Here is a 20,266-nt window from a genome sequence, read left to right on the forward strand (position 1 = left end):
GTTCTTTTTATTTATTATCATTTTTCATAGGCTAATTGTTTAGACAGCTCTGGTCCATTCAAGCAGCACTTGTGTGCACTAATATTGTCAATTTGGGACAACATTTGGTTTTTGAATAAAATGATTGGAATAAAATCCGCACATTTATTTTGATCCGATTATCAAAGAAATAATCGACAGATTAATCGATTATCAAAATAATCGTTAGTTGCAGCCCTACTATTTTACCCCCCCCCCCCCCCCCCCAAAAAAAATTAACCAGGCTGTAAACATGTTTATTTATGCTGTAAAGTCGGGCATTTTAACATGGGGGTGAATGGGGACTCCCTTTTGGAGCCAGCCTCAAGTGGCCATTCGAGGAACTGCAGTTTTGGGCATCTCCGCATTGGCTTCATCTGTCCCCCCAGCACCGTGGTTGCTGCTCGGTGGAGAAGACTCACTCAACACAAGCAGGCCGCGGTGCAAACCAACCAGGCACTTTAGCCTATCTCAGGAGCACTGCTATATATATCTGCCATTAATTACGGAGGACTTGCACACTGTTACCTACTTGCTCTTACTAAACTGTTATCAGATCAGGAAGGGCGAGTGGAATCAAGACCTATGTCTCTGTGAAGGCTGAATAATACTGTTCTAGGATCAGTGTGTGAGTGTGTAGTTAGAGATACTATCTATAGGAGAGGTGTTATCTACTGAATATGAGTCTGTGTGTGTGTTTTGCGTGTGCACTCGCGTGTGGGTGTGCGTCCGCGTGTGTGTGCGTGCATGCATACTGTATGCATGTGTCCATTATTGTGGGTGTGTACGTGTGTGTGAGTTGCTCACATCTGGTCTGAATCTGTCCGTGCTTCCGGCTGCTGGCTGGGCAGGGAAGTGGCAGCCAGGCGCTATCGAAAATCTCCGCTGTTTTCACAGGGATGATGGGAATCTCAGGGACTTTCCCTACGGCAGTGAAATCATCCGCCTTTCCCGCTCCTTGAAATACCCCCGGCTCATTCCTCCACCCTGCTAGGGTTCCGATAAAACAGCTGAGACGTCTTGTGTTTGGCAACAGTTGTCGTCTAAAAGGTGTAATTAGCTCGTAGAAAAACTGTATTTACTGTCAGGCCCGCAAACTAATGGGCTTGAGGTCTGGCTGTTTGGAGTGTAAATTGGACCTAAATATGGTGGTTGACATGCTTGCATCCTATAGGGAGAAAATGCGTCGGTTTTCCTACTCTGCGTTACATCCATAGGTTTCTTCACGCTGTCACAGCGGGACTTTCTGAAGGTACTAGTTTGTGTCAAAATGCCACATTGTGAAAGAAATCCTTGCGAATCCTCCGAAATGTCCCCAGCGGTGACAGAGAGGGTCAGAATAACGACCCCGGACTCCGTTTCTGGCTTCTCAGGCAGATCGGATTTGTCTTTATCTCCTTAAATATACATGTCGTATTTTAAGGAAATCTGTATTTTGCTGGGGGGGGGGGGGGGGGGGGGGGGGGTGGGGGGGGGGGGGGGGCTTCCCTCATGGGTGTGGAAATCCAAAACGCGGCCTCTCTAACTATTCCACCATTCGCCGTACTACAGGGAGGATCCTGTAGCCCTGTGCTCAGCAATCTCAGCAAGAGCCCCACCAAGTCTCCTGACTGGTGCAGCCCCCATCCAGAGCTCTTAATTTACTGGTCATCAGGGTGTCCTCCTCCCCCCGCGTCTGTCTCCCCCGTCAGTCTCGCCCTCATCTCCCATCGTCTCCCCGTGCTATTTATTCCCATCGCTAGGAAACGACTGTGCACAAAGCACGCACTGTGTCCCATGGCTTTTTCAGAATAGAAATCCAGTCTGTTTGCAAATGGAAAGGCTATGATTGACTGGGCACGGCCTGCACACAGCCAAATGAGGGATGCCAGCAAGAGGCACAAATTATCCACGGCAATGATGGAGAAATATTATTAATGAAATATAGACGTGAATTATGCTCTCTAAAGCAAAGCTCTCTGGACGTATGGCTGCGGTTTTTCAAAGCGCCGATATTCTCCGCGGTTCCAACGCGACCATCATGTGAAGGAGGCTGATGATGATGATGATGATATGTGTGTTTATTTTTGAATGGGCCGGTGCCAGAAGCAGTAACGTCATCCGGATGAAAGCCATGTCTGTTACTGGCTGCATTCTCACTGTCCTGTTGGCAACACTTCTCCAGCAATTGCGCGTAAGAACAATTGCTTGAGTAAGAGCTAGGACATCTATACTATACTATATATATATATATATATCTATATATCTATACTACTACTATACATGCTCAATACGTCTCTATATTACAATACAGTGCTAGATATTGACATTACAACAACCAAGGGCTTCAGAATGCACGCCTTTGTTGTGAAGGGTCAGATAGGGTTAATATGACTGTTTATGAGGTCTGATCTCCCCCCCCCCCCCCCCCACACACACACACACACACACACAATTGCGTTAGTAAAAGAAAATGCTACAGTGAAAACAAGGCAGTTGTTTCATGTCACATTTGATATTTTGTGTGGTGCTTCAGTTAAACATATTGTATGATTCATCTTAACCTCTGTCATTCATTCTTAATTAATGAGACTCAGTCAGAGTCTCAGTCATCTATTCTTATCTTCCCTCTCCTCCCCTCTCCTCTCCTCCCCTCTCCTCCCCTCTCCTCTCCTCTCCTCCCCTCCCCTCTCCTCTCCTCTCCTCTCCTCCCTCGCATCTCCTCCCCTCTCCTCTCCTCTCCTCCCCTCGCTTCTCCTCTCCTCCCCCTCTCCTCTCCTCTCCTCCCCTCGCTCTCCTCTCCTCCCCTCTCCTCCCCTCCTCCCCTCTCCTCTCCTATCCTCCCCTCGCTTCTCCTCCCTCTCTTCCTCCCCTCTCCTCCCTCCCCTCCCCTCTCCTCTTCCTCTCCTCCCCTCTCCTCTCCTCTCCTCCCCTCCCTCTCCTCTCATCTCATCCCCTCTCCTCTCCTCCCCTCTCCTCTCTTCTCCTCTCCTCCCCTCTCCTCCCCTCCCCTCCCCTCCCCTCTCTCTCTCCTCCCCTCCCCTCTCCTCTCCTCTCCTCCCCTCTCCTCCCCTCTCCTCTCCACCCCTCCCCTCTCTTCTCCTCTCCTCCCCTCCCCTCTCCTCTCCTCTCCTCTCATCCCCTCTCCTCCCTCTCTTCTCTCCTCCCCTCACTTCTCCTCCCCTCTCCTCCCCTCTTCTCTCCTCCCCTCTCCTCCCTCTCCTCTCCTCTCTTCCCCTCCCCTCTCTTCTCCTCTCCTCCCCTCCCCTCTCCTCTCCTCCCCTCCCCTCTCCTCTCCTCCCTCCCCTCCCTCTCCTCTCCTCCCCTCCCCTCTCCTCCCCTCACTTCTCTCCTCTCCTCCCTGCCGTCTCCTCTCCTCATACCCACCAGGGCTGCATGGGGTGGTAGTGCCAGGCCTTTGTTGGCAGCGCAGGCAGCAGGCAGGTTGGACAGGATTGTGAAGTAGCTCGCTGTTCCTCTCTGGGCCAGCTGGAGTGCTGCCAAGGCACAGCAGGAGTTTCTACTCTCCTCTGTTTGATATTTACTTTACCGCCTTTACAGCGGAACCCAGTGCGGGACCAGACAGACACACTGACACAGTGGTAAAAAGGACTGTCTGTGTGTGTGTGTGTGTGTGTGTGTGTTGTGTGTGTGTGTGTGTGTGTGTGTGTGTGTGTGTGTGTGTGTGTGTGTGTGTGTGTGTGTGTGTGTGTGTGTGTGTGTGTGTGTGTGTGTGTGTGTGTGTGTGTGTGTGTGTGTGTGTGTAGGCGTCTCTTTCTACCCCACCTTTGCTAAACTCTTTAGTCTACACCTGGCCTCCCGGGAAAACATTTGTTGTGGTTCTCCCACTAGCACGGCCAATGGGGCTGGAGAGGGGCCGGCCCAGACAGAGCAAGTGAGACACTGTTGTTGTGTGTGCGTTGGCGTGTGTGTGTGTGTGTGTGTGCGTGTGTGTGTGTGTGTGTGTGTGTGTGTGTGTGTGTGTGTGTGTGCGTGCATGAGCGTGTGTGTGCGTTAGCGTGCGCGCAGTATGTACAATTTGCATGTGTGCGTGTATTGTGTATATGGAAGGAGCATAGGAGCCGGTATCGAGTTACCGGCCCCCAAGAGGATCAGAATAGAATCGGGGGCGAGCTATAAAGGGTGTAAAATTATCGGGCGAGATGGAATGCAGGAAAAGAAGGGGCACAATATATTTGGCATAGATTACGACTCCTGTGGGGATAATGGGGCGATGGCGTGAGAGCCGGTGTTTACCTGAGGAAGAAGCCTCTCTCTCTCTCTCTCTCTCTCTCTCTCTCTCACGTACACACGCGCATGCTCTCTCTCTCTCGCTCTGTCTCCCAGGCACGGTGATGCTGGACAAGTGCCTAGCTCCCACGTCTTTGTGCTAGCAGCAGGATGTAGCATCCCCTTCGCAGTGAGAGCCTCTTTAGGTCCCAGCGAGATCCTCTTTGTGTTGGAGTATAAACGGGTGTTACCGAGCGAGGCACGGCACGGCACGGCACACAGAAGAACTGACTCAAAATGCACAGAGGGGATAGCCGAGCGACGCCAAGTCAGCAGCAAACAAACAGGCGTCGTGAGTCAGCTGCAGAACTGAATGTGCATCATTCATTTTTGCATACCCACTTATACTTATTCAGGAGTGCCAATTCATCAAAGGGCTAAATCGTAGACAAACATGCTCACAGGCAGTTTAGAGTCTCTAATCCACTTGACTTGCGTGTCTTTGGATGGTGGGAGGAAACCCACATGAACACGCAAACCTCCACACAGAGAGGAGCAGAGCCAAGATTCAAACCCGGGACCTTCCTGCCGTGAGGTGACAGTATGAACCACTGAGTCACCGCGCCGCCCCAGTGTCATCTTACAGCCATTAAAGTGTTGTACTACAGCATAGGGGTAGCATGTGCGTCTGGGTAGTGTAGAGGTCAAAGCACTAGCCTAGCGCCGTGGAGACCCGGGTTCGATTCCCGGTAGCGGTACGTACGTCCCGGCTTGGTCAGACACAATTGGCCGTGTCTGCCTGGTGGGAAGCCTGTGTGGGGTATGAGTCCTGGTCTAGTGCCTCCTCTGGTCGGTTGGGGGGAACTGGGGGAATAGCGTGATCCTCGCACACGCTACGTCCCGCCGGTGAAACTCTTGCAGGTGAAAAGAAGGCGGCTGGCAGTTGCACATGTATCAGAGGAAGCATGTGCTGCTCTGCTGCTCTGCCCAGATCGGCAGAGGGGGTGGAACAACAACCGGGACAGCAGAGGGAACTGGCCAAGTTGGGGAGAAAATGGTAGAAAAATCTGAAAAAACTTGATCCCCCCCCCCCTCTAAAAAAAAAAGCATATTACAGTCTCAATTCTGGGAACGCACCACTAACTGGTGCAGCTCTGCAGTTAGTGGGCAAAAGCTGTTTTTGTAGGCGGTCGAGGGCTGACGTGCAGTGTGTGTCCGCAGGGCATCGTCAGAAGCTCGAGGACCCCCCCCAAAACAGGCCTGTTCTCAGACCGCCTCAGTGAGCTGGAGAGGATACGCCAGACCACCATGAGGGTGACTGTGCCTACTCAAGCCCCCCGGCCACCCCTCAACGCTGGGCCCAACTCCTTCAACCCGCAGGGACAGACGCAGATCACAGGTGAGGCACCCCCCTCCACCCACCCCCCCCAACGCACGCAGGGACAGACGCAGATCACAGGTGAGGCACCCCCCTCCACCCACCCCCCCCAACGCACGCAGGGACAGACGCAGATCACAGGTGAGGCACCCCCCACCCACCCCCCCAACGCACGCAGGGACAGACGCAGATCACAGGTGAGGCCACACCCCACCCCCCCAACGCAGCTTTTCACCTGAGACACATTACGAAAGTCAAACGAGGGGTGTCCTGGTGGCTCAGTTGGTCTTACTTCTCTCTCTCTCTCTCTCTCTCTCCCGTCTTTCCTGTCTTTCTCTGCTGTGTCTGTCCAAAACTAAATCTGAAGAAATTAATAGATGAAAAAAAAAAAAAACACCACTTTGTTTTCACTGTCACATTTATAGCTATTTTGCAGCAGATAGTTTAAGTTAGCAGGGTGGTGTAGTGAGTAGGGAGAACTTTCTTTCAGCATGAAGGCCTAGGATCAAGAAGTAGCTACCCCGCTGAAGTGTCCTTGAGAAAAGACACTGGATCCCTACCAGCTCCTTCTCTATAGCTGAGCTGACCATCCATCCCTGTGGAGGGGGCAGGAGAAGATACCTTCTTCTTGGTATCAACAGAAGAGATGATATGGTTAGGAATCGATAGTGCTTCATAAGTGGATGCTGCCTCGATTGAACACTTTCATCAAAGTGCTACGCGCCCTTGTTGATGAGAGTCAGGTAGTTTGTTTCGCTGTAGGTTTATATTGCAAAAGGCTTTTACTGCACAAGCATTTGCGGTAAAATCAATCTCCATGCTGGAAATACAACACAGCCCATTTCAGCTATCAGGAATGTCATAAAGTGATACCGATCCTCGTATATTATTTACCTTTACTGCATATAACAATAACTGAATGTATTATTCTCCTTATATTGTATTTACTTTGCATCCAGAATCTAGTCAATGAGTTTTAGGCCATTTTCTGTCCGATTGCCATGTGATCTTTTAAAGGAACACTCCGCCCATTTTCAACCAGTTTTGTATCATTAGAACATCAGTAGTATATCAGAAAACTGTAAACGGTTTTGAAGTCTGTCATTTAATGTGACAGTTATTGAGTGTTAAAGTGTGGACCAGTGACATCACTGGTCCACACTAACTCAAATTAATAACTCATTAACTCAAATCAACTCTCAATAACTGTCAAACTATTCATCATTCATCTAGTTTGACAGTTATTGAGAGTTGATTTGAGTTAATGAGTTATTAATTTGAGTTAGTGTGGACCAGTGATGTCACTGGTCCACACTTTAACACTCAATAACTGTCACAATAAATGACAGACTTCAAAACCGTTTACAGTTTTCTGATATACTACTGATGTTCTAATGATACAAAGCTGGTTGAAAATGGGCGGAGTGTTCCTTTAATGAGCCTAAATGCAAGGATACGAGATGTTTAAATCCAAGGATGTGATCTTTTTTTGTATTATTATTATTATTATTATTATTTTTCGCTACAGATGATGTTTTGGCGGCCCCCCCATTGCCTTCTGCATCCAAGAGTAATTACTTAGAATATCCATCAGCAGCAGAGAGCAGATTTAGGATGACGGAAAACATCTGTGATTACCACCACTCTGTTCCAATTAAATGTGCGGTGCTGATCAGAACAGTGTCCCTACAGGGTATCAGTGAGTGAGTCAGTGCAGGCTGAGTCACACAGACCGAGCGAGGGCAACGTTTACATAAGGTGAAATGTCATACCCCACCGGTGAGCCATGTGCACCTCCTCCTGACGGGGGGGCCCCCCCATTGGTTGTGCCACAGAACAGCCAGTGACTTAGCCGCATGTTAGATTGCCTCTGGGATCGTCTGTCTGTCTGTCTCTAGATCTATCACTCTGCATCCTAGAAGGTAACACCATCTCTCACGCCTTGGGACGCCTGCTACCCGATCGCCTCTGTAGCGTCGTCAGCGCTCATCATTTAGCTCTTAGTTACTCTCTGGCATTGCTTTGTAGTGTTACTTAGTGGATCATTTGAGGCTTGGTTAAACAGATATCTCTGTAGCAGTGTTAGCCGCCGCTGCGACCAGGAGTAAATTATAGACCGGATCGGACATTTATTCCGTGTGAGTGAGCTGCTACTCGAGTGTAAATATTTTGAGGTCGAGGCTGAACTCTCTACCCCGAGTGTGCAGTGTTAATTACCGGAGACCGTAAATTGACGTTGAAACATTTTCATCATCGTGAAACATTTTCGTCGTAAAACTTCACAAATCAACAACTGGAGTCATACGATCTCGCTGTTTTAAAAAAAAAACGTGTTTAATGCGTAATAGTTGGAGTTGGAGCGGAGACACGTAGTTAAAGTGCGTGTGGCAGTTTTCTTTTCCTGGTGTGTTTACGCCCTGGGTGTGTGCCAGCAAGGCTCTCTGTGCCTCAGCTCAGCTGCACAATGTTTTATAAGGCAAACAGGAAGATCTTCTCTTCAAAGGTAAACATTACATGTGTCATTATGGAGGATGTTGCATAAGAGGCCCAACTGATACTTACCTCTAAACACAAGCACAGTACAGAGGCACTAGCAACGTCTCCAGTTGTCTCTCAACGCTATTATCAATTGCTATCCATTTCAGTGACCTGTCAATGAATTGGAAAACATTTGACAATAACGTCTAGAGTTTCTCTTTTAACGCTGTTGTCAATTGCTATCCATTTCAGTAAACCTGTCAATGAATTGGGAACAGTTGACAGTGTCTAGAGTTGTCTTTAATGATGTTGTTGATTGCTATCCATTTCAGTAACCTGTCAATGAATTGGGAACAGTTGACAATGTCTAGAGTTGTCTTTAACGATGTTGTTAATTGCTATCCATTTCAGTTGTCCTCGCTCTATTGATGTTGACTTTTTTGAGTTGGATGATTATGAGAAACTTGAGTTGTGTTTTCAGAAAGGAACCTTCTTCATAGGAGATTGTATCTGCCAGGCCTTGGAGCAAAGGCAGAACATTTTGTTTAGAAAGTGATGTAATGATCTGTTTTGTTGTTTCAGGAATATGTTGACTTGTGATTTAGTTGTACCACTAATAGCGCTGGCTTAAGTTGTATTGTATCTTTTGTATTTTGTGTGTCTTATAAGACCATGTGGACGCAATGAATCAAAAAATCAATCAATCAATCAATTAGTAACCTGTCAATGAATTGGAACATTTGAACCGAACTCGTACCAAGCTGGGGTTGCTCAGCTGACACTAATCATTATTTCTCTCTCTGTCTCTCTTTCTTTCTTACTTTCTGTCTGTTTGGTTCGCTCTCTCTCTCCCTCCCCACCAGACCCACGTCAGTCCCAGTCCTCTCCTCCCTGGTCGTACGAGCAGACGTACCCGTCCTACCTGAGTCCCATGGCGTCCCCCTCGGTCCACTCCACCACCCCCCTCTCCTCCAGCCGAGCCACGGGCCTGCCTGCCATCAGTGATGTACCTAGACGCTTACCAGGTAGGCCCACTGCCCATGGCCCACAGTGACACCTGAATCCAGTGGTGGATGCAGTACCTGAAAGCCACTCTCTTACTAGATTGCTCCGGGCTTGAATGGAAATCTTCTTCTTGAGTTTTATAGCAGTTGGCAAGGAGCATTATGGTGCATTACAGCCACCAACTGGATTGGAGTGTGCATCGTGGTTAACAGAACTTGCAAGCTAGGAGAACTGATTCGCCAAACCTGCTTGTTTGCAGGCTGCAAAATTTATTCAGATTTTATTTTGTACTAACGAGTAACTGAGATGCTTAGGGGAAATGTAAAAGTATGCATTTTATTTATGAAATGTAGTGGAGTAGATGTGGAAGTTGACAGAAATACTAATACTCAAGTAAAGTACTATACTCTCAAAAAACAAGTACTGTAACAAAGTATTCTTATTTCATTACATTACACCACTGCCTGAATCACCTGAAACCACCTAGTGTTCCATCACAATCGCAACGGCCAAATCTGCTGCTGGTATCGCAAAGACATTTTGTAGAGAAGCAGGGAAGGAGAGAGACAACCTCACGCACAGACAGAAACACAAACAAAAACTAGCTCTTTGTGCTGTAAACCGTATGCAAAAAAAAAAAAAAAAAACATGCATATGCTACTATTTGCCAGAGCTGCTATTAGCTCATTCTCAATTGAACGTGAGGAAGGAGGCATGTTGTCAGAGTTTGACTGCCTCACCAGAGAGCGGTTTGGATGGCTTTTTTTAAACAGTGGAAAAAAAAGCGATTGTTTCCTTTTTTTTTCTCTCTCGCTCCAAGCCTTTGATCCCAGAGGAGTATGTGTAATAACAGGCCCAGGGATAATAACAGGCTCGTGACTGACAAATAAAGTGTCTTTATAGCGATACGCCACTCTCACAAGGCATTCTGGGTAATCGCATTAACCAGCCTCTTTGCCATAACAGCAGCATCTGTATTCCAATTTGTCTCTTTTCCCCCCCAATGCGAGCGCTCCTTTTAAAAAGCCCAAAATGTGGCCAGACAAGTCTTCTCCCCCCCCCCCCCCCTCCATACACCTGTTTGACTCCCTGCCACGAGTGGTGTGTTTTTTTTTCTTTCTAGTTCCGTGTGCTAACACACACTACACCCTGATTCCTCCTCTGTGTGCCCGGAGCAAGGCTGAGTGATTAAGAGACGCAGCACTGTGACTGTGCATTAGATGGGCTTGAAAATCCAGCCAGCTGCCTTGTCAAGTTTGATTAAGTCGGTCTTTCCCTTCTGCTTTCATCTCGGGAGCGTCAGCGGCTTTGTTCTTCCAAGTGACACGCGTGCGCGCACGTTTGAGCACGCGCACGCACACACACACACACACGCGCACACATGCGCGCACACACACACACACACACATGCACAGGCGCAACTCCCCCCACCCACTCGCGCACCTCTAGCGCTTAATGCCTCCTAAGTGATGTGACTAAGGCTCTCAGATCTCTGGAGATCATGTTGACACCTCGCCAGGCTACACTAGCAGTACCTGTAACAGTATCCAGCCACAGAAACATACCGACAAGTACAAGCTAGACGCCCTATATGTATGCTACTACACTGCAAAAAGTCTGCAACACTGCAAAAAGTCTGCTACACTACAAAAAGTCTGCAACATGGCAAAAAAGTCTGCAACTGCAAAAAGTTTGCACACTGCGTTTCGCCCCACGACCCACCCCCTCGAAACCCCCCCCCCCCCACACACACACACACCTTCCCTCGCACAACACAACCACCCCCCCCCTCCTCCACACACACACACACACACACACACACACCTTCCCTCGCACAACACAACGCAACGCAACGCGCGTGTTGAAATGTTACAGTTGGTAGGAGCCCCGTTCCAAAAGTTCATCAGTCAAGGCAAACGGCGAATTCGGAAGTGACGCTCAAGGGGGTTTGGGTTTGTAAAATACTTCCAAATATTTAGACAATGTGAGACTCTGGTTTCATTTACGCTAATGAAGCTGGAGCTGGCTCATCATCACAGAGCCTCTTTGTGCACTCAAACAGGTCCAAATGTTAAAAGCGGGAGTCGGGAGCTTATTGAACGACGGCGTTCACTTCTGAGATCACACTGCGCCTCCACGGCGGGAGACAATCACCTACTATTTAGTATGAAAATCAAACAGATCTCGTGGAGAGAGGAAGTTTAAAGGGCTTAATTGGCAGCATATGCTATCTGACGCTAGCTTCGCAATTTCTACCCCGCGCATAAACACTGCCCCCCCCCCCTCCCCTCCCCGCCACCCCCGTCCTCTCGCAGCAGACATGGTGACACGGAAGACGCCTAGTGATTTATGATAAGAGCGCCATGGCTGGACTAAACCACTGAGAGGAGACGGGGGGGGGGGGGGGGGGGGGGGGGGGGGGGAGTGTGAGAGGGGAGGACCTCCTATTCTCCTTAAACTCTGCGCCCAGCGCGATGCTCGCCACAGCCAGTTAGTGGTTTCTGGGTATTTTTTCGGGATGAAGCGAAGAGAGGAACGGAGGGAGAGATGGAGCAGCTTTTTCTCAGCTCTCTCTCTCTCTCTCTCTCTCTCTCTCTCTCTCTCTCTCAATAGCATACACTCACGGACACACACAGACACACACACACACACACACACACACACACGGACACACACACACACACACACTGGAGCCGATGGGAGGCGAGGAGAGGAGCCACATCAGAGCTCAGCCCTGCCTCATTATGGATCTCATGGAAACTGTTTCTGCTCAAAGTGTTTCCACATGTGCAGCTCCTGATTCATCCCAACTGCTTTTTTATGTGCGTACAGTATTCACACACACATACACCCCCCACACACACACACACACACGTTGTGCGCGCACGGTTGCAGGCGCACACACACACACATACACATTTGCATGCATAAACAATCATACAGATAGACATAAACATGCGCCAACACACACACACGGTTATAAATATGCAGAAGTGTAAACATATTAACGCGTAGGCACGCTTAGGACTTCACTGATGTGCTTGGTAATTGTATCAAAACTCAGAAGGAGAATTGGAAAACAGCACTGGACTTGATGAATACACTGACATGTTTTAAGATAAATGCTGCTCCATAGCTGTGCCCGCAAAATCCATTATCCAAACTCTTTTCCTAATTGTTTAACACACATTTGGATTCGGAACTTATCTGGCTTCAGATATCTGGCTTTCCTGCTCGCTGCTATACAATTCAGTTGACTACTGTTTGGTGTCCCGGGGGACTTATTCCTTCAACTCGATTACTGTACAAGAGAAAGTCTTTTGTTTGAGTCCAAAGCCACATCTGATCAAGACTGACAAACTGGTAGAAATCATTAAAATTTGGACTGTCATAAATTATGATTGAGGCTGACATGATGATATCTACTATACTGTCTTAGGCGGTGTTGTCTGGCCTCATTTTCAGGACTCGTGACTCGACTTAGACTTGAGAACTGATGACTTGGACTTGGACTTGGACTCGAGCATCCATGCGTTCGGACTCGGAAATTAGAGATGAGGACTCAGACTTGTTAATTGATAAGAACTGTGGGGGTTTTTTTCTGTTTTTTTTGTAATAGGCCCTAATAATTTGGCATGAGATATTGAGCTATATCAATACCGTGACATTATTCAATTTCGTGCAAGGACAGGCACGTGTGTTCCACCTACATGCAGATTCACGCTCATGTTCAGTAACTCTGGCCTTTCACTCAGACTCTTCTTTGGTGACTCAGATTCAAACACTGGGGATTTGACACTAGTGGAGATATAGTGACTCGACCTTAGGGAATACTAAACAACTGAATGTGTGTGTGTGTGTCCACCTGTCCCGTAGGTTCGTCCGACCTGGGCCCCTTCCCCGGTCAGTTTGAGCGTCAGTTCCCGGGCCTCTCCTCCCTGACGGAGAGCCGCTTCTCCAACCCCCGGATGCACTACCCGGCCACCTTCACCTACACGCCGCCCGTCACCTCGGCCATGTCGCTGGGCAGCGCCCACTACCACACCTACCTTCCGCCCCCCTACCCGGGCTCCACCCAGAGCCAGAGCGGACCCTTCCAGACCAGCAGCACGCCCTATCTCTACTACGGCGCTTCCTCCGGCTCCTACCAGTTCTCCATGGTGCCCGGCGGCGATCGCTCGCCCTCCAGGATGATACCGCCTTGCACTAGCGCCTCGACGGGCAGCTCCCTGGTCAACCCCAACCTGCCCAGCCAGACGGAGGGCGGGGTGGAGGGCGACGGCAGCCACAGTAACTCCCCCACCGTACTCAACCCCGCAGGGCGCATGGATGAGGCCGTCTGGAGGCCGTACTGAAGGAGGAGGAGCGGAGGCAGAAACAAGAAGGCAACTGATGTCATGGTTTGAAAGCACAAAACTTCTTTTTTTTAAAGGGGAATTCTGAGCTATCATCAGCAAAGAACCGTCTCTCCCTTTTGCCCGGGAATTAAGGTTGAGATAAAAAAAAAAGAGAGAGAAAAAGAAAAAAGACCAGGCTTGTATGGACTTGTCTTCCTGGAATGTGCTTTGACCAAGGCACTACAAAGGGAGCTATTCTCACAGCAATAATGAGAAAGACACTAGACAATTTTGGTTTACTAGGCCCAAGTGGATAAGACATTATTTCAGTTTTATTATAATCCACAAGCTAAGGGATGCTTCACAATATTTGTAAAAGACTGCCTCTTTTGTATAGTGTTTGTATTTCTATACGGCTTTTTGCAGAGCATGTTTTTGTACTACGACAATATCAAGATGCAAGTTAAGCACTGAGTAGCAAGTGATGAGAGTAACGCGTATGTTACCTTAAGTGGTATGAACAGTCAATTTGCTTCAAACCAATTAATTTAACTTGTATATTGTGGGTGAAGCGTTGATGTAGATTGAGGCGTTTTCTTAGGAGTTTTAACTTATAAAGCCATAAATTATGTATTGTATTTGAAACTTGAGTCGAAGAAGTGTAATCTGAATATTTTTGATGCATCTATATGACTAAGTTTAAATTAATTTTTGATAGGTAATTTAAAGAGTGAGAGGTTTAATTTTTTTTTTTTTTTAGTACCCAAAGATTTAAATTGTTTGGAATATGAAATGTAATTTCCAAAGAGTATTGCAACATGTTTCTTCTGGTATAACTTTCAGTTTAACTGCTCCACACATTAAGCGTCCAATATCCTTGCTAGGCGTTGACACACGTTTGGCTTGGAATTAAACCTTCGGTATTTATTGAGCAATAACTTGTATTGTGCCTCTTGGCAACATACCATGAAAGAGTACTTCAATGGGGAAAATAATTATCCAGTGGTGAAATTCTGTTCATCTTAATTTCTCTGATTTGTCTATTCTGACATGCACACAGATACAAGTTTTATATTAAATATGTGTGTCTTTTCATGTGCAGTCCGAATAAGAAGCTTTGTGGTACAAATTATCATACATGTAGATTTATACACAGATTGACATGTAGCCCAAAGATGGTTATGGTGGTGCCATGCCTCGTGGTGTTCTGCACTCCAAAGTAGCGGGTCAAACCTCAAGGTTCAGTTATTTTATGATACCTCCTCAGGACTGGAATAATCCTTGGATGATCTGAAGTCCCACAGGCTTGTTATATCTGCACTATGTCCTCTTCATAAGCAATGCAGCTGAATGCTCTGTCAGATTAATATGGGAAAACATCCCAAGGCTATTATAGCTTTCATATCATGTGTAAAAGATGACTTTCAAAAAGTTTGTCTTAGTGTCTGACACTTATGAGTAGAGTTTTTTTTTTTTTTTTCTCTTTCAGTCTCTCTGATTTTGAAAAGGAAATATCCCATCACAGTTAAAGACAATAGCGTGCCTAAGTTACGCCCTCTTCCGGGTTCGGCATGGGCCCCAAGAGATTTCATTCCTCATTTTCCCATTGATGTTTCTTAAAACCCTCATAAAAAGAGTTTTACTTGGACCAAAAAAAAAAGCAATTCAGCTATATTCAGAATCACGAGAGACCATAGAACATTTCACCTAGACAGGGAAAAAAATGTTTTGTTGTTGTTTTCCCCCCCGTTTTTTATTCTGTTTTGTTTTTGTTCTTATGGTAAATAAAAACTCTTAGGCCCCATGCCCAACCCAGAAGACGGTGTGACTTTGGCACTCTATTGAGACTGTGGCGTATGACATTTATTTATTTTCTATTTTCTGCTTTTGGTGTCATGGTTTACCGAAAAGGGTCGCACCTTCTCACTGCCCCGTGTCATAAACTGTGGCACCAGACTGAGAGGAGTTCAGATATTTCCAATTTGCAATTACAATTTTGTGAGATTAAAAAAAGTAATAAATAAAAAAAAAAGTGCACAAACAAGGTGATTAGATGCAGCTGCTGGCAGCAAACTGGTAACTGAAAAATATGGGAGACTTGTGTATGTTTGTTTCATAAAGCACTTATTTCTTGTTTTATTTCTAGCAGCACTTGCGGCTGGCTGCCAGCAGGGCAGTGGTTTTGGTCCTCTGTGCAGTTGTAACGCCACTGCAGTCAGCATAGGCAATACACACACAATGGATAACACTTGGCTAAACAGGCCATTTACATTGGAGTTGAATCTGATCTCATAAGGCAGTTGGCATTTATTTAGGGGGAAAAAAGTGCTTTTATACAAAATTATATTCAGTGCATGTACATGTAGGTAATATAATAACCCAATTTTAAAAAGCTGAGAAAAACATGGCCGTGTCCAAGGATCAAACTTCAACATTTTCATTGAAGGTTTGCACGCAGTGCCTCTCCTCCACTCTGCAGAGGATGCCCTGAACTCAGCTAATGGAATTGAACATGTCACACTATATTTCCCCTTTCGCTTCAGCCCAAAGGAAAAGCATTTTTTTTTGCTTTCAGAGTGTAACACGAGAAAGCAAATCAAAAAATCTATTAGATTGTTGCAATTGTATAGCTTTTTTTACCAATCACAAATTTATTCGGTGTCTCCACGGTAACTATGCACATCTGTTGGGATTTATTTCATCTCCTTTTTGTCTTTCCAGAGTTTGAACAGGAAATGGTATTTTAAGACTGTTTACACATCAATGCAGCACTGACAGCCCATTATGTCCTCATCTGCTTTCGTTTGTGTTTGTGTTTTTTTTTGTTTTTTGTTTTTTTTTGTTTTATACATAAAACAAAATACATTTGCCCTTGGGTGAATGTCGCTTACAAACTGTCATCAAAGATGCTGACCTTGTATTATTTAATGATCCAACATGTATGATATCCAGGAACCATACTTTACCCCGCTCTTATGTAAACTTCTTTACTTGTTATGTCTATTGTTATGCTTTCTTCTCTCATGAACACTTGTCAGGAAATAATAGAAACTAATGGAGCCTCCATTACGTTTTGCTGGTACGTTTCATTTCTCAAAAGGTCATTGGGCGGGAGTGGGTTTGATCAAAAGGGACAAACAACCTGACAACAGTGAGTGAAATTGGCATTGTGATTGTATATTTTGTTTATGTTTTAAGAATAAAAGAGGAATTTTGTTACTTAATTTTATCCTCTTTATCTCCTGTGTTCACTTGATCTGGCGAGAGTCTAGCACATGCTCTCCTCCGATACACGTGCAGTCGTCAGCTGCTTCTTTTCACCTGACAGTGAGGAGTGTCACTGGCAGGATGTAGTCCGTGGGAGGATCACCCTACCCCCCCCCCCCCCCAGTTCCCTGCCCCCCGACCGACCAGAGGAGGCAGTGATCAGGACACATATATACCTTTAATCTGGCTTCCACCTGCATACAGGGCCAATTGGGCCTAGATGGATGGCCCGACCAAGCCAAGTAACATGTGGGCTTGAACCTGGGACATGTTGGTAGGCAGGGGATCTACTGCTCCACTACCCGGACGCCCGTCAGTGTTAGGGTTGGGGGGTATACATATTTTTCTGGGTATTTAGAGTATATTCCCCTGTCAGCCTAATTGTCATTGTAAGATATAGGACCACCACTGCACACTGACGTCATTCAATTCTGGCTCATGTTACTGAATGACAAAACTCCAGCAACATTTAGCATAACATAATAACAACTGCAGTTACGCTTGTTGAATCCTCTCTAAAGCAGTTAACGAGCAGATCTCCGAGGGTGTCGCACATAAGAAGCATATTTTAACAGTGTCATCCCTGGTCTGCCACTCAGTCTGCAGCAACATTGTCTTTGGACAGGGAGTTAAGGCGGGCTGGGGCCCGCATGCACTCAAGCAGACTACTACTGCTACTGCCACTGCTGCCATGGCTGCGTTTCAAAGGTACAGTGGGAAACCAGAGAGAGGGAGACAGGAACAGAGACAGGGAGAACCAGGGAAGCTGTTTTACATTATTCCAAGACATAACAGAGCCAATCTTAAGTGTGTGCACTGCACGCGCACGCGCGCACACACACACACAGAGAGGGAGAGCTCCACCATCCCATGTGTTTTTTAGGTTCAGATTGGGAACATTCTCGGGATTTCCCTGAATATAGATTGCGTGGAAAAAAGCTCCCTTCGGTTTCAGGTTCACATTCCCAACGTTCTCAGCCATGTCTAGCAATTATAATAATGAACTCCGGAGGAGCAATGGGACCCAGACACCCAGAGAGAAATTAGCATAATATCGCGTATGCACGGCAGAGACAGCAGCGCCGAGACTCATTTAAGAAGGTCGGTATCGAGTTTTTACTCCTCTGGTAAATTTGGTGGTTGAACATTGATGTATCCCTGAGTGTTATACCGGCCTGTATAAGTAGCTTTGCAGCAACGATGCAGTCTGCGTGTGCAAACCCTTGTGTTATGCAATTGTCATGCAATCAGCAGAGTGAGTACTAACAGGAGTCTATGAGGGGCCAATATGACTCCATTCAGTTGGTTGCACACACACACACACACACACACACACACACACACACACACACACAGCTGACAGCCCAATACAAACTGTTTACTTGACCTCTACAAATGTTTCAGAGGAGCAGCTCAGGCGGGAAGTGGTCCTCTAGGGCCCCGTACCACTCACAGAGCTGTATATCTCCCCCTATGTTTCCGTCTCCACTCACAGGCTCCGGCCGGGACTGTGTGTGTGCGTTTCCTCCTTTCTGCTCTTAAACAGGAATGCCTGCATCTTGATTTCTCGTTTGGGGCGGAGATAAGCCGCAGGGCAGAGGGGCTCTCCAGCGTGGGGTTGGACTATCGGATCAGCATGAAATCCTGACCTCCCTGAACCTCTCTGATCTGATGTCATCTGAGCTTAATTCTCACTCTCTCCACTCTGGCCAACAGCGAAGGCCCCCGGCCGGCTTAGCGTCTTAGGGGTAGACAGTCTTTGAGATCAGCTCATGCCCCACCAGAAAATACACAGAATTGATCTTAATTCGATCTGAGTGTAATTGAGCAACCCTATCCTTGTCCAGGAGAATTTCAAACTGAGTCAACAATAACTGTGTGCTTTGGCGCACTCTAGTGGCTTTTTATATTTAACCTCAGGGACCGGGGTGGGAGGCCCACCCATACGGTCGTCCATATAGAGCCAAAGGCAAGGCTGGATGTGGCCAAACTAGTCTTTATGATATTGGTGGTACTTCAAAAGCTACAAATGTTCCATCACCCCATCTTGTGTCGCTGCAGACTTCAGTCTAGTCGATCTCCCTCGCAGAGCGCGGCTGTAAACGATGACTTGTCTTCTGACCTATAATAAAATAAATTATCAATTGGCAGCCGAGCTGCGTTCAGGCAGCAGACCAGAGCCTCCTCGTTCAGGCAGCAGACCAGAGCCTCCTCGTTCAGGCAGCAGACCAGAGCCTCCTGGTTCAGGCAGCAGACCAGAGCCTCCTCGTTCAGGCAGCAGACCAGAGCCTCCTCGTTCAGGCAGCAGACCAGAGCCTCCTCGTTCAGGCAGCAGACCAGAGCCTCCTCGTACGTTCAGGCAGCAGACCAGAGCCTCCTCATTCAGGCAGCAGACCAGAGCCTCCTCGTTCAGGCAGCAGACCAGAGCCTCCTCGTTCAGGCAGCAGACCAGAGCCTCCTCGTACGTTCAGGCAGCAGACCAGAGCCTCCTCGTTCAGGCAGCAGACCAGAGCCTCCTCCTTCAGGCAGCAGACCAGAGCCTCCTCGTTCAGGCAGCAGACCAGAGCCTCCTCGTACGTTCAGGCAGCAGACCAGAGCCTCCTCGTTCAGGCAGCAGACCAGAGCCTCCTCGTTCAGGCAGCAGACCAGAGCCTCCTCGTTCAGGCAGCAGACCAGAGCCTCCTCGTGCGTTCAGGCAGCAGACCAGAGCCTCCTCGTTCAGGCAGCAGACCAGAGCCTCCTCGTTCAGGCAGCAGACCAGAGCCTCCTCGTTCAGGCAGCAGACCAGAGCCTCCTCGTTCAGGCAGCAGACCAGAGCCTCCTCGTGCGTTCAGGCAGCAGACCAGAGCCTCCTCGTAGACATGGAGGGTCAATGCTGTGAGGCAGGCAGTCTGACATTCTGCACCCAAATCCATTCATCACTAGATTAAAGCGTGCCTGTGTCTTTAGACGGCCTTGGAAACATTTGATTCCATGAAACCATTTTCGGCTAAGTGAAATGCAACTCACAGAAAAGTGCACTTATGAAACATAAAATGCAGAGATTTAATGCGTTCTGCCAGTTCAGATTATGCAATATGATACTGGCCACACGGCCTGAAAAAAGGGAATTACTGTGAAAATGCAAGTGTCAGGACCATGGACAGCGACCAAACACACAAACAAAAGGCCTCTTTGTCCAAGGCCTCCGCTCCGTGCCAATGTTTCAAATTATACACCATCTCAACTGTCAAAAAATGGCAAAGTGTTGCAGCATAACTGAGTGTACAGAACATAAGACAGGATAAACCTCCGCCTGGTGCCAAATATTCATGCAAAACAGGCCTTTTCCATAGGATTCAGCCAGGCAATAAAATTTCAAAAATTTGGGCAGGGGGCCCCCCATCTTCGCCTGAAGCCGAGCATGAAGGGGACCCTATGTGTTCTTCCTGTCAGATGAGGGTCTGTTAAAACTTTATCAGGCGAGTGTTAATTGAGAACTAATGGACTGGTAATTCAGAGCAGTCACATAATGCCGCCGGTGAGCACGGTCGCGGCTGGATGACATACAACCCTGGTGACATTTGGGTCGTGT

The 20,266-nt window shown here is 47.5% G+C and overlaps 1 protein-coding gene across 1 annotated transcript in view; it reads left to right on the forward strand.

Annotated features, from left to right (window-relative positions):
• runx2b (RUNX family transcription factor 2b) overlaps positions 1 to 13,591 on the forward strand; it is a 24,266-nt gene extending 10,675 nt beyond the window's left edge. Inside the window, 6 exon segments of the mRNA XM_083642958.1 lie at positions 3,802 to 3,892; positions 4,345 to 4,496; positions 5,449 to 5,471; positions 5,473 to 5,626; positions 8,947 to 9,108; positions 12,965 to 13,591. Coding sequence (XP_083499084.1) covers positions 3,802 to 3,892; positions 4,345 to 4,496; positions 5,449 to 5,471; positions 5,473 to 5,626; positions 8,947 to 9,108; positions 12,965 to 13,443 — 1,061 coding nt within the window. The 3' untranslated portion in view covers positions 13,444 to 13,591.
• The last annotated feature ends 6,675 nt before the right edge of the window (positions 13,592 to 20,266 follow it).

Source organism: Poromitra crassiceps, assembly GCF_964638095.1.
Source record: "Poromitra crassiceps genome assembly, chromosome: 9".
NCBI lineage: Eukaryota > Metazoa > Chordata > Actinopteri > Beryciformes > Melamphaidae > Poromitra > Poromitra crassiceps.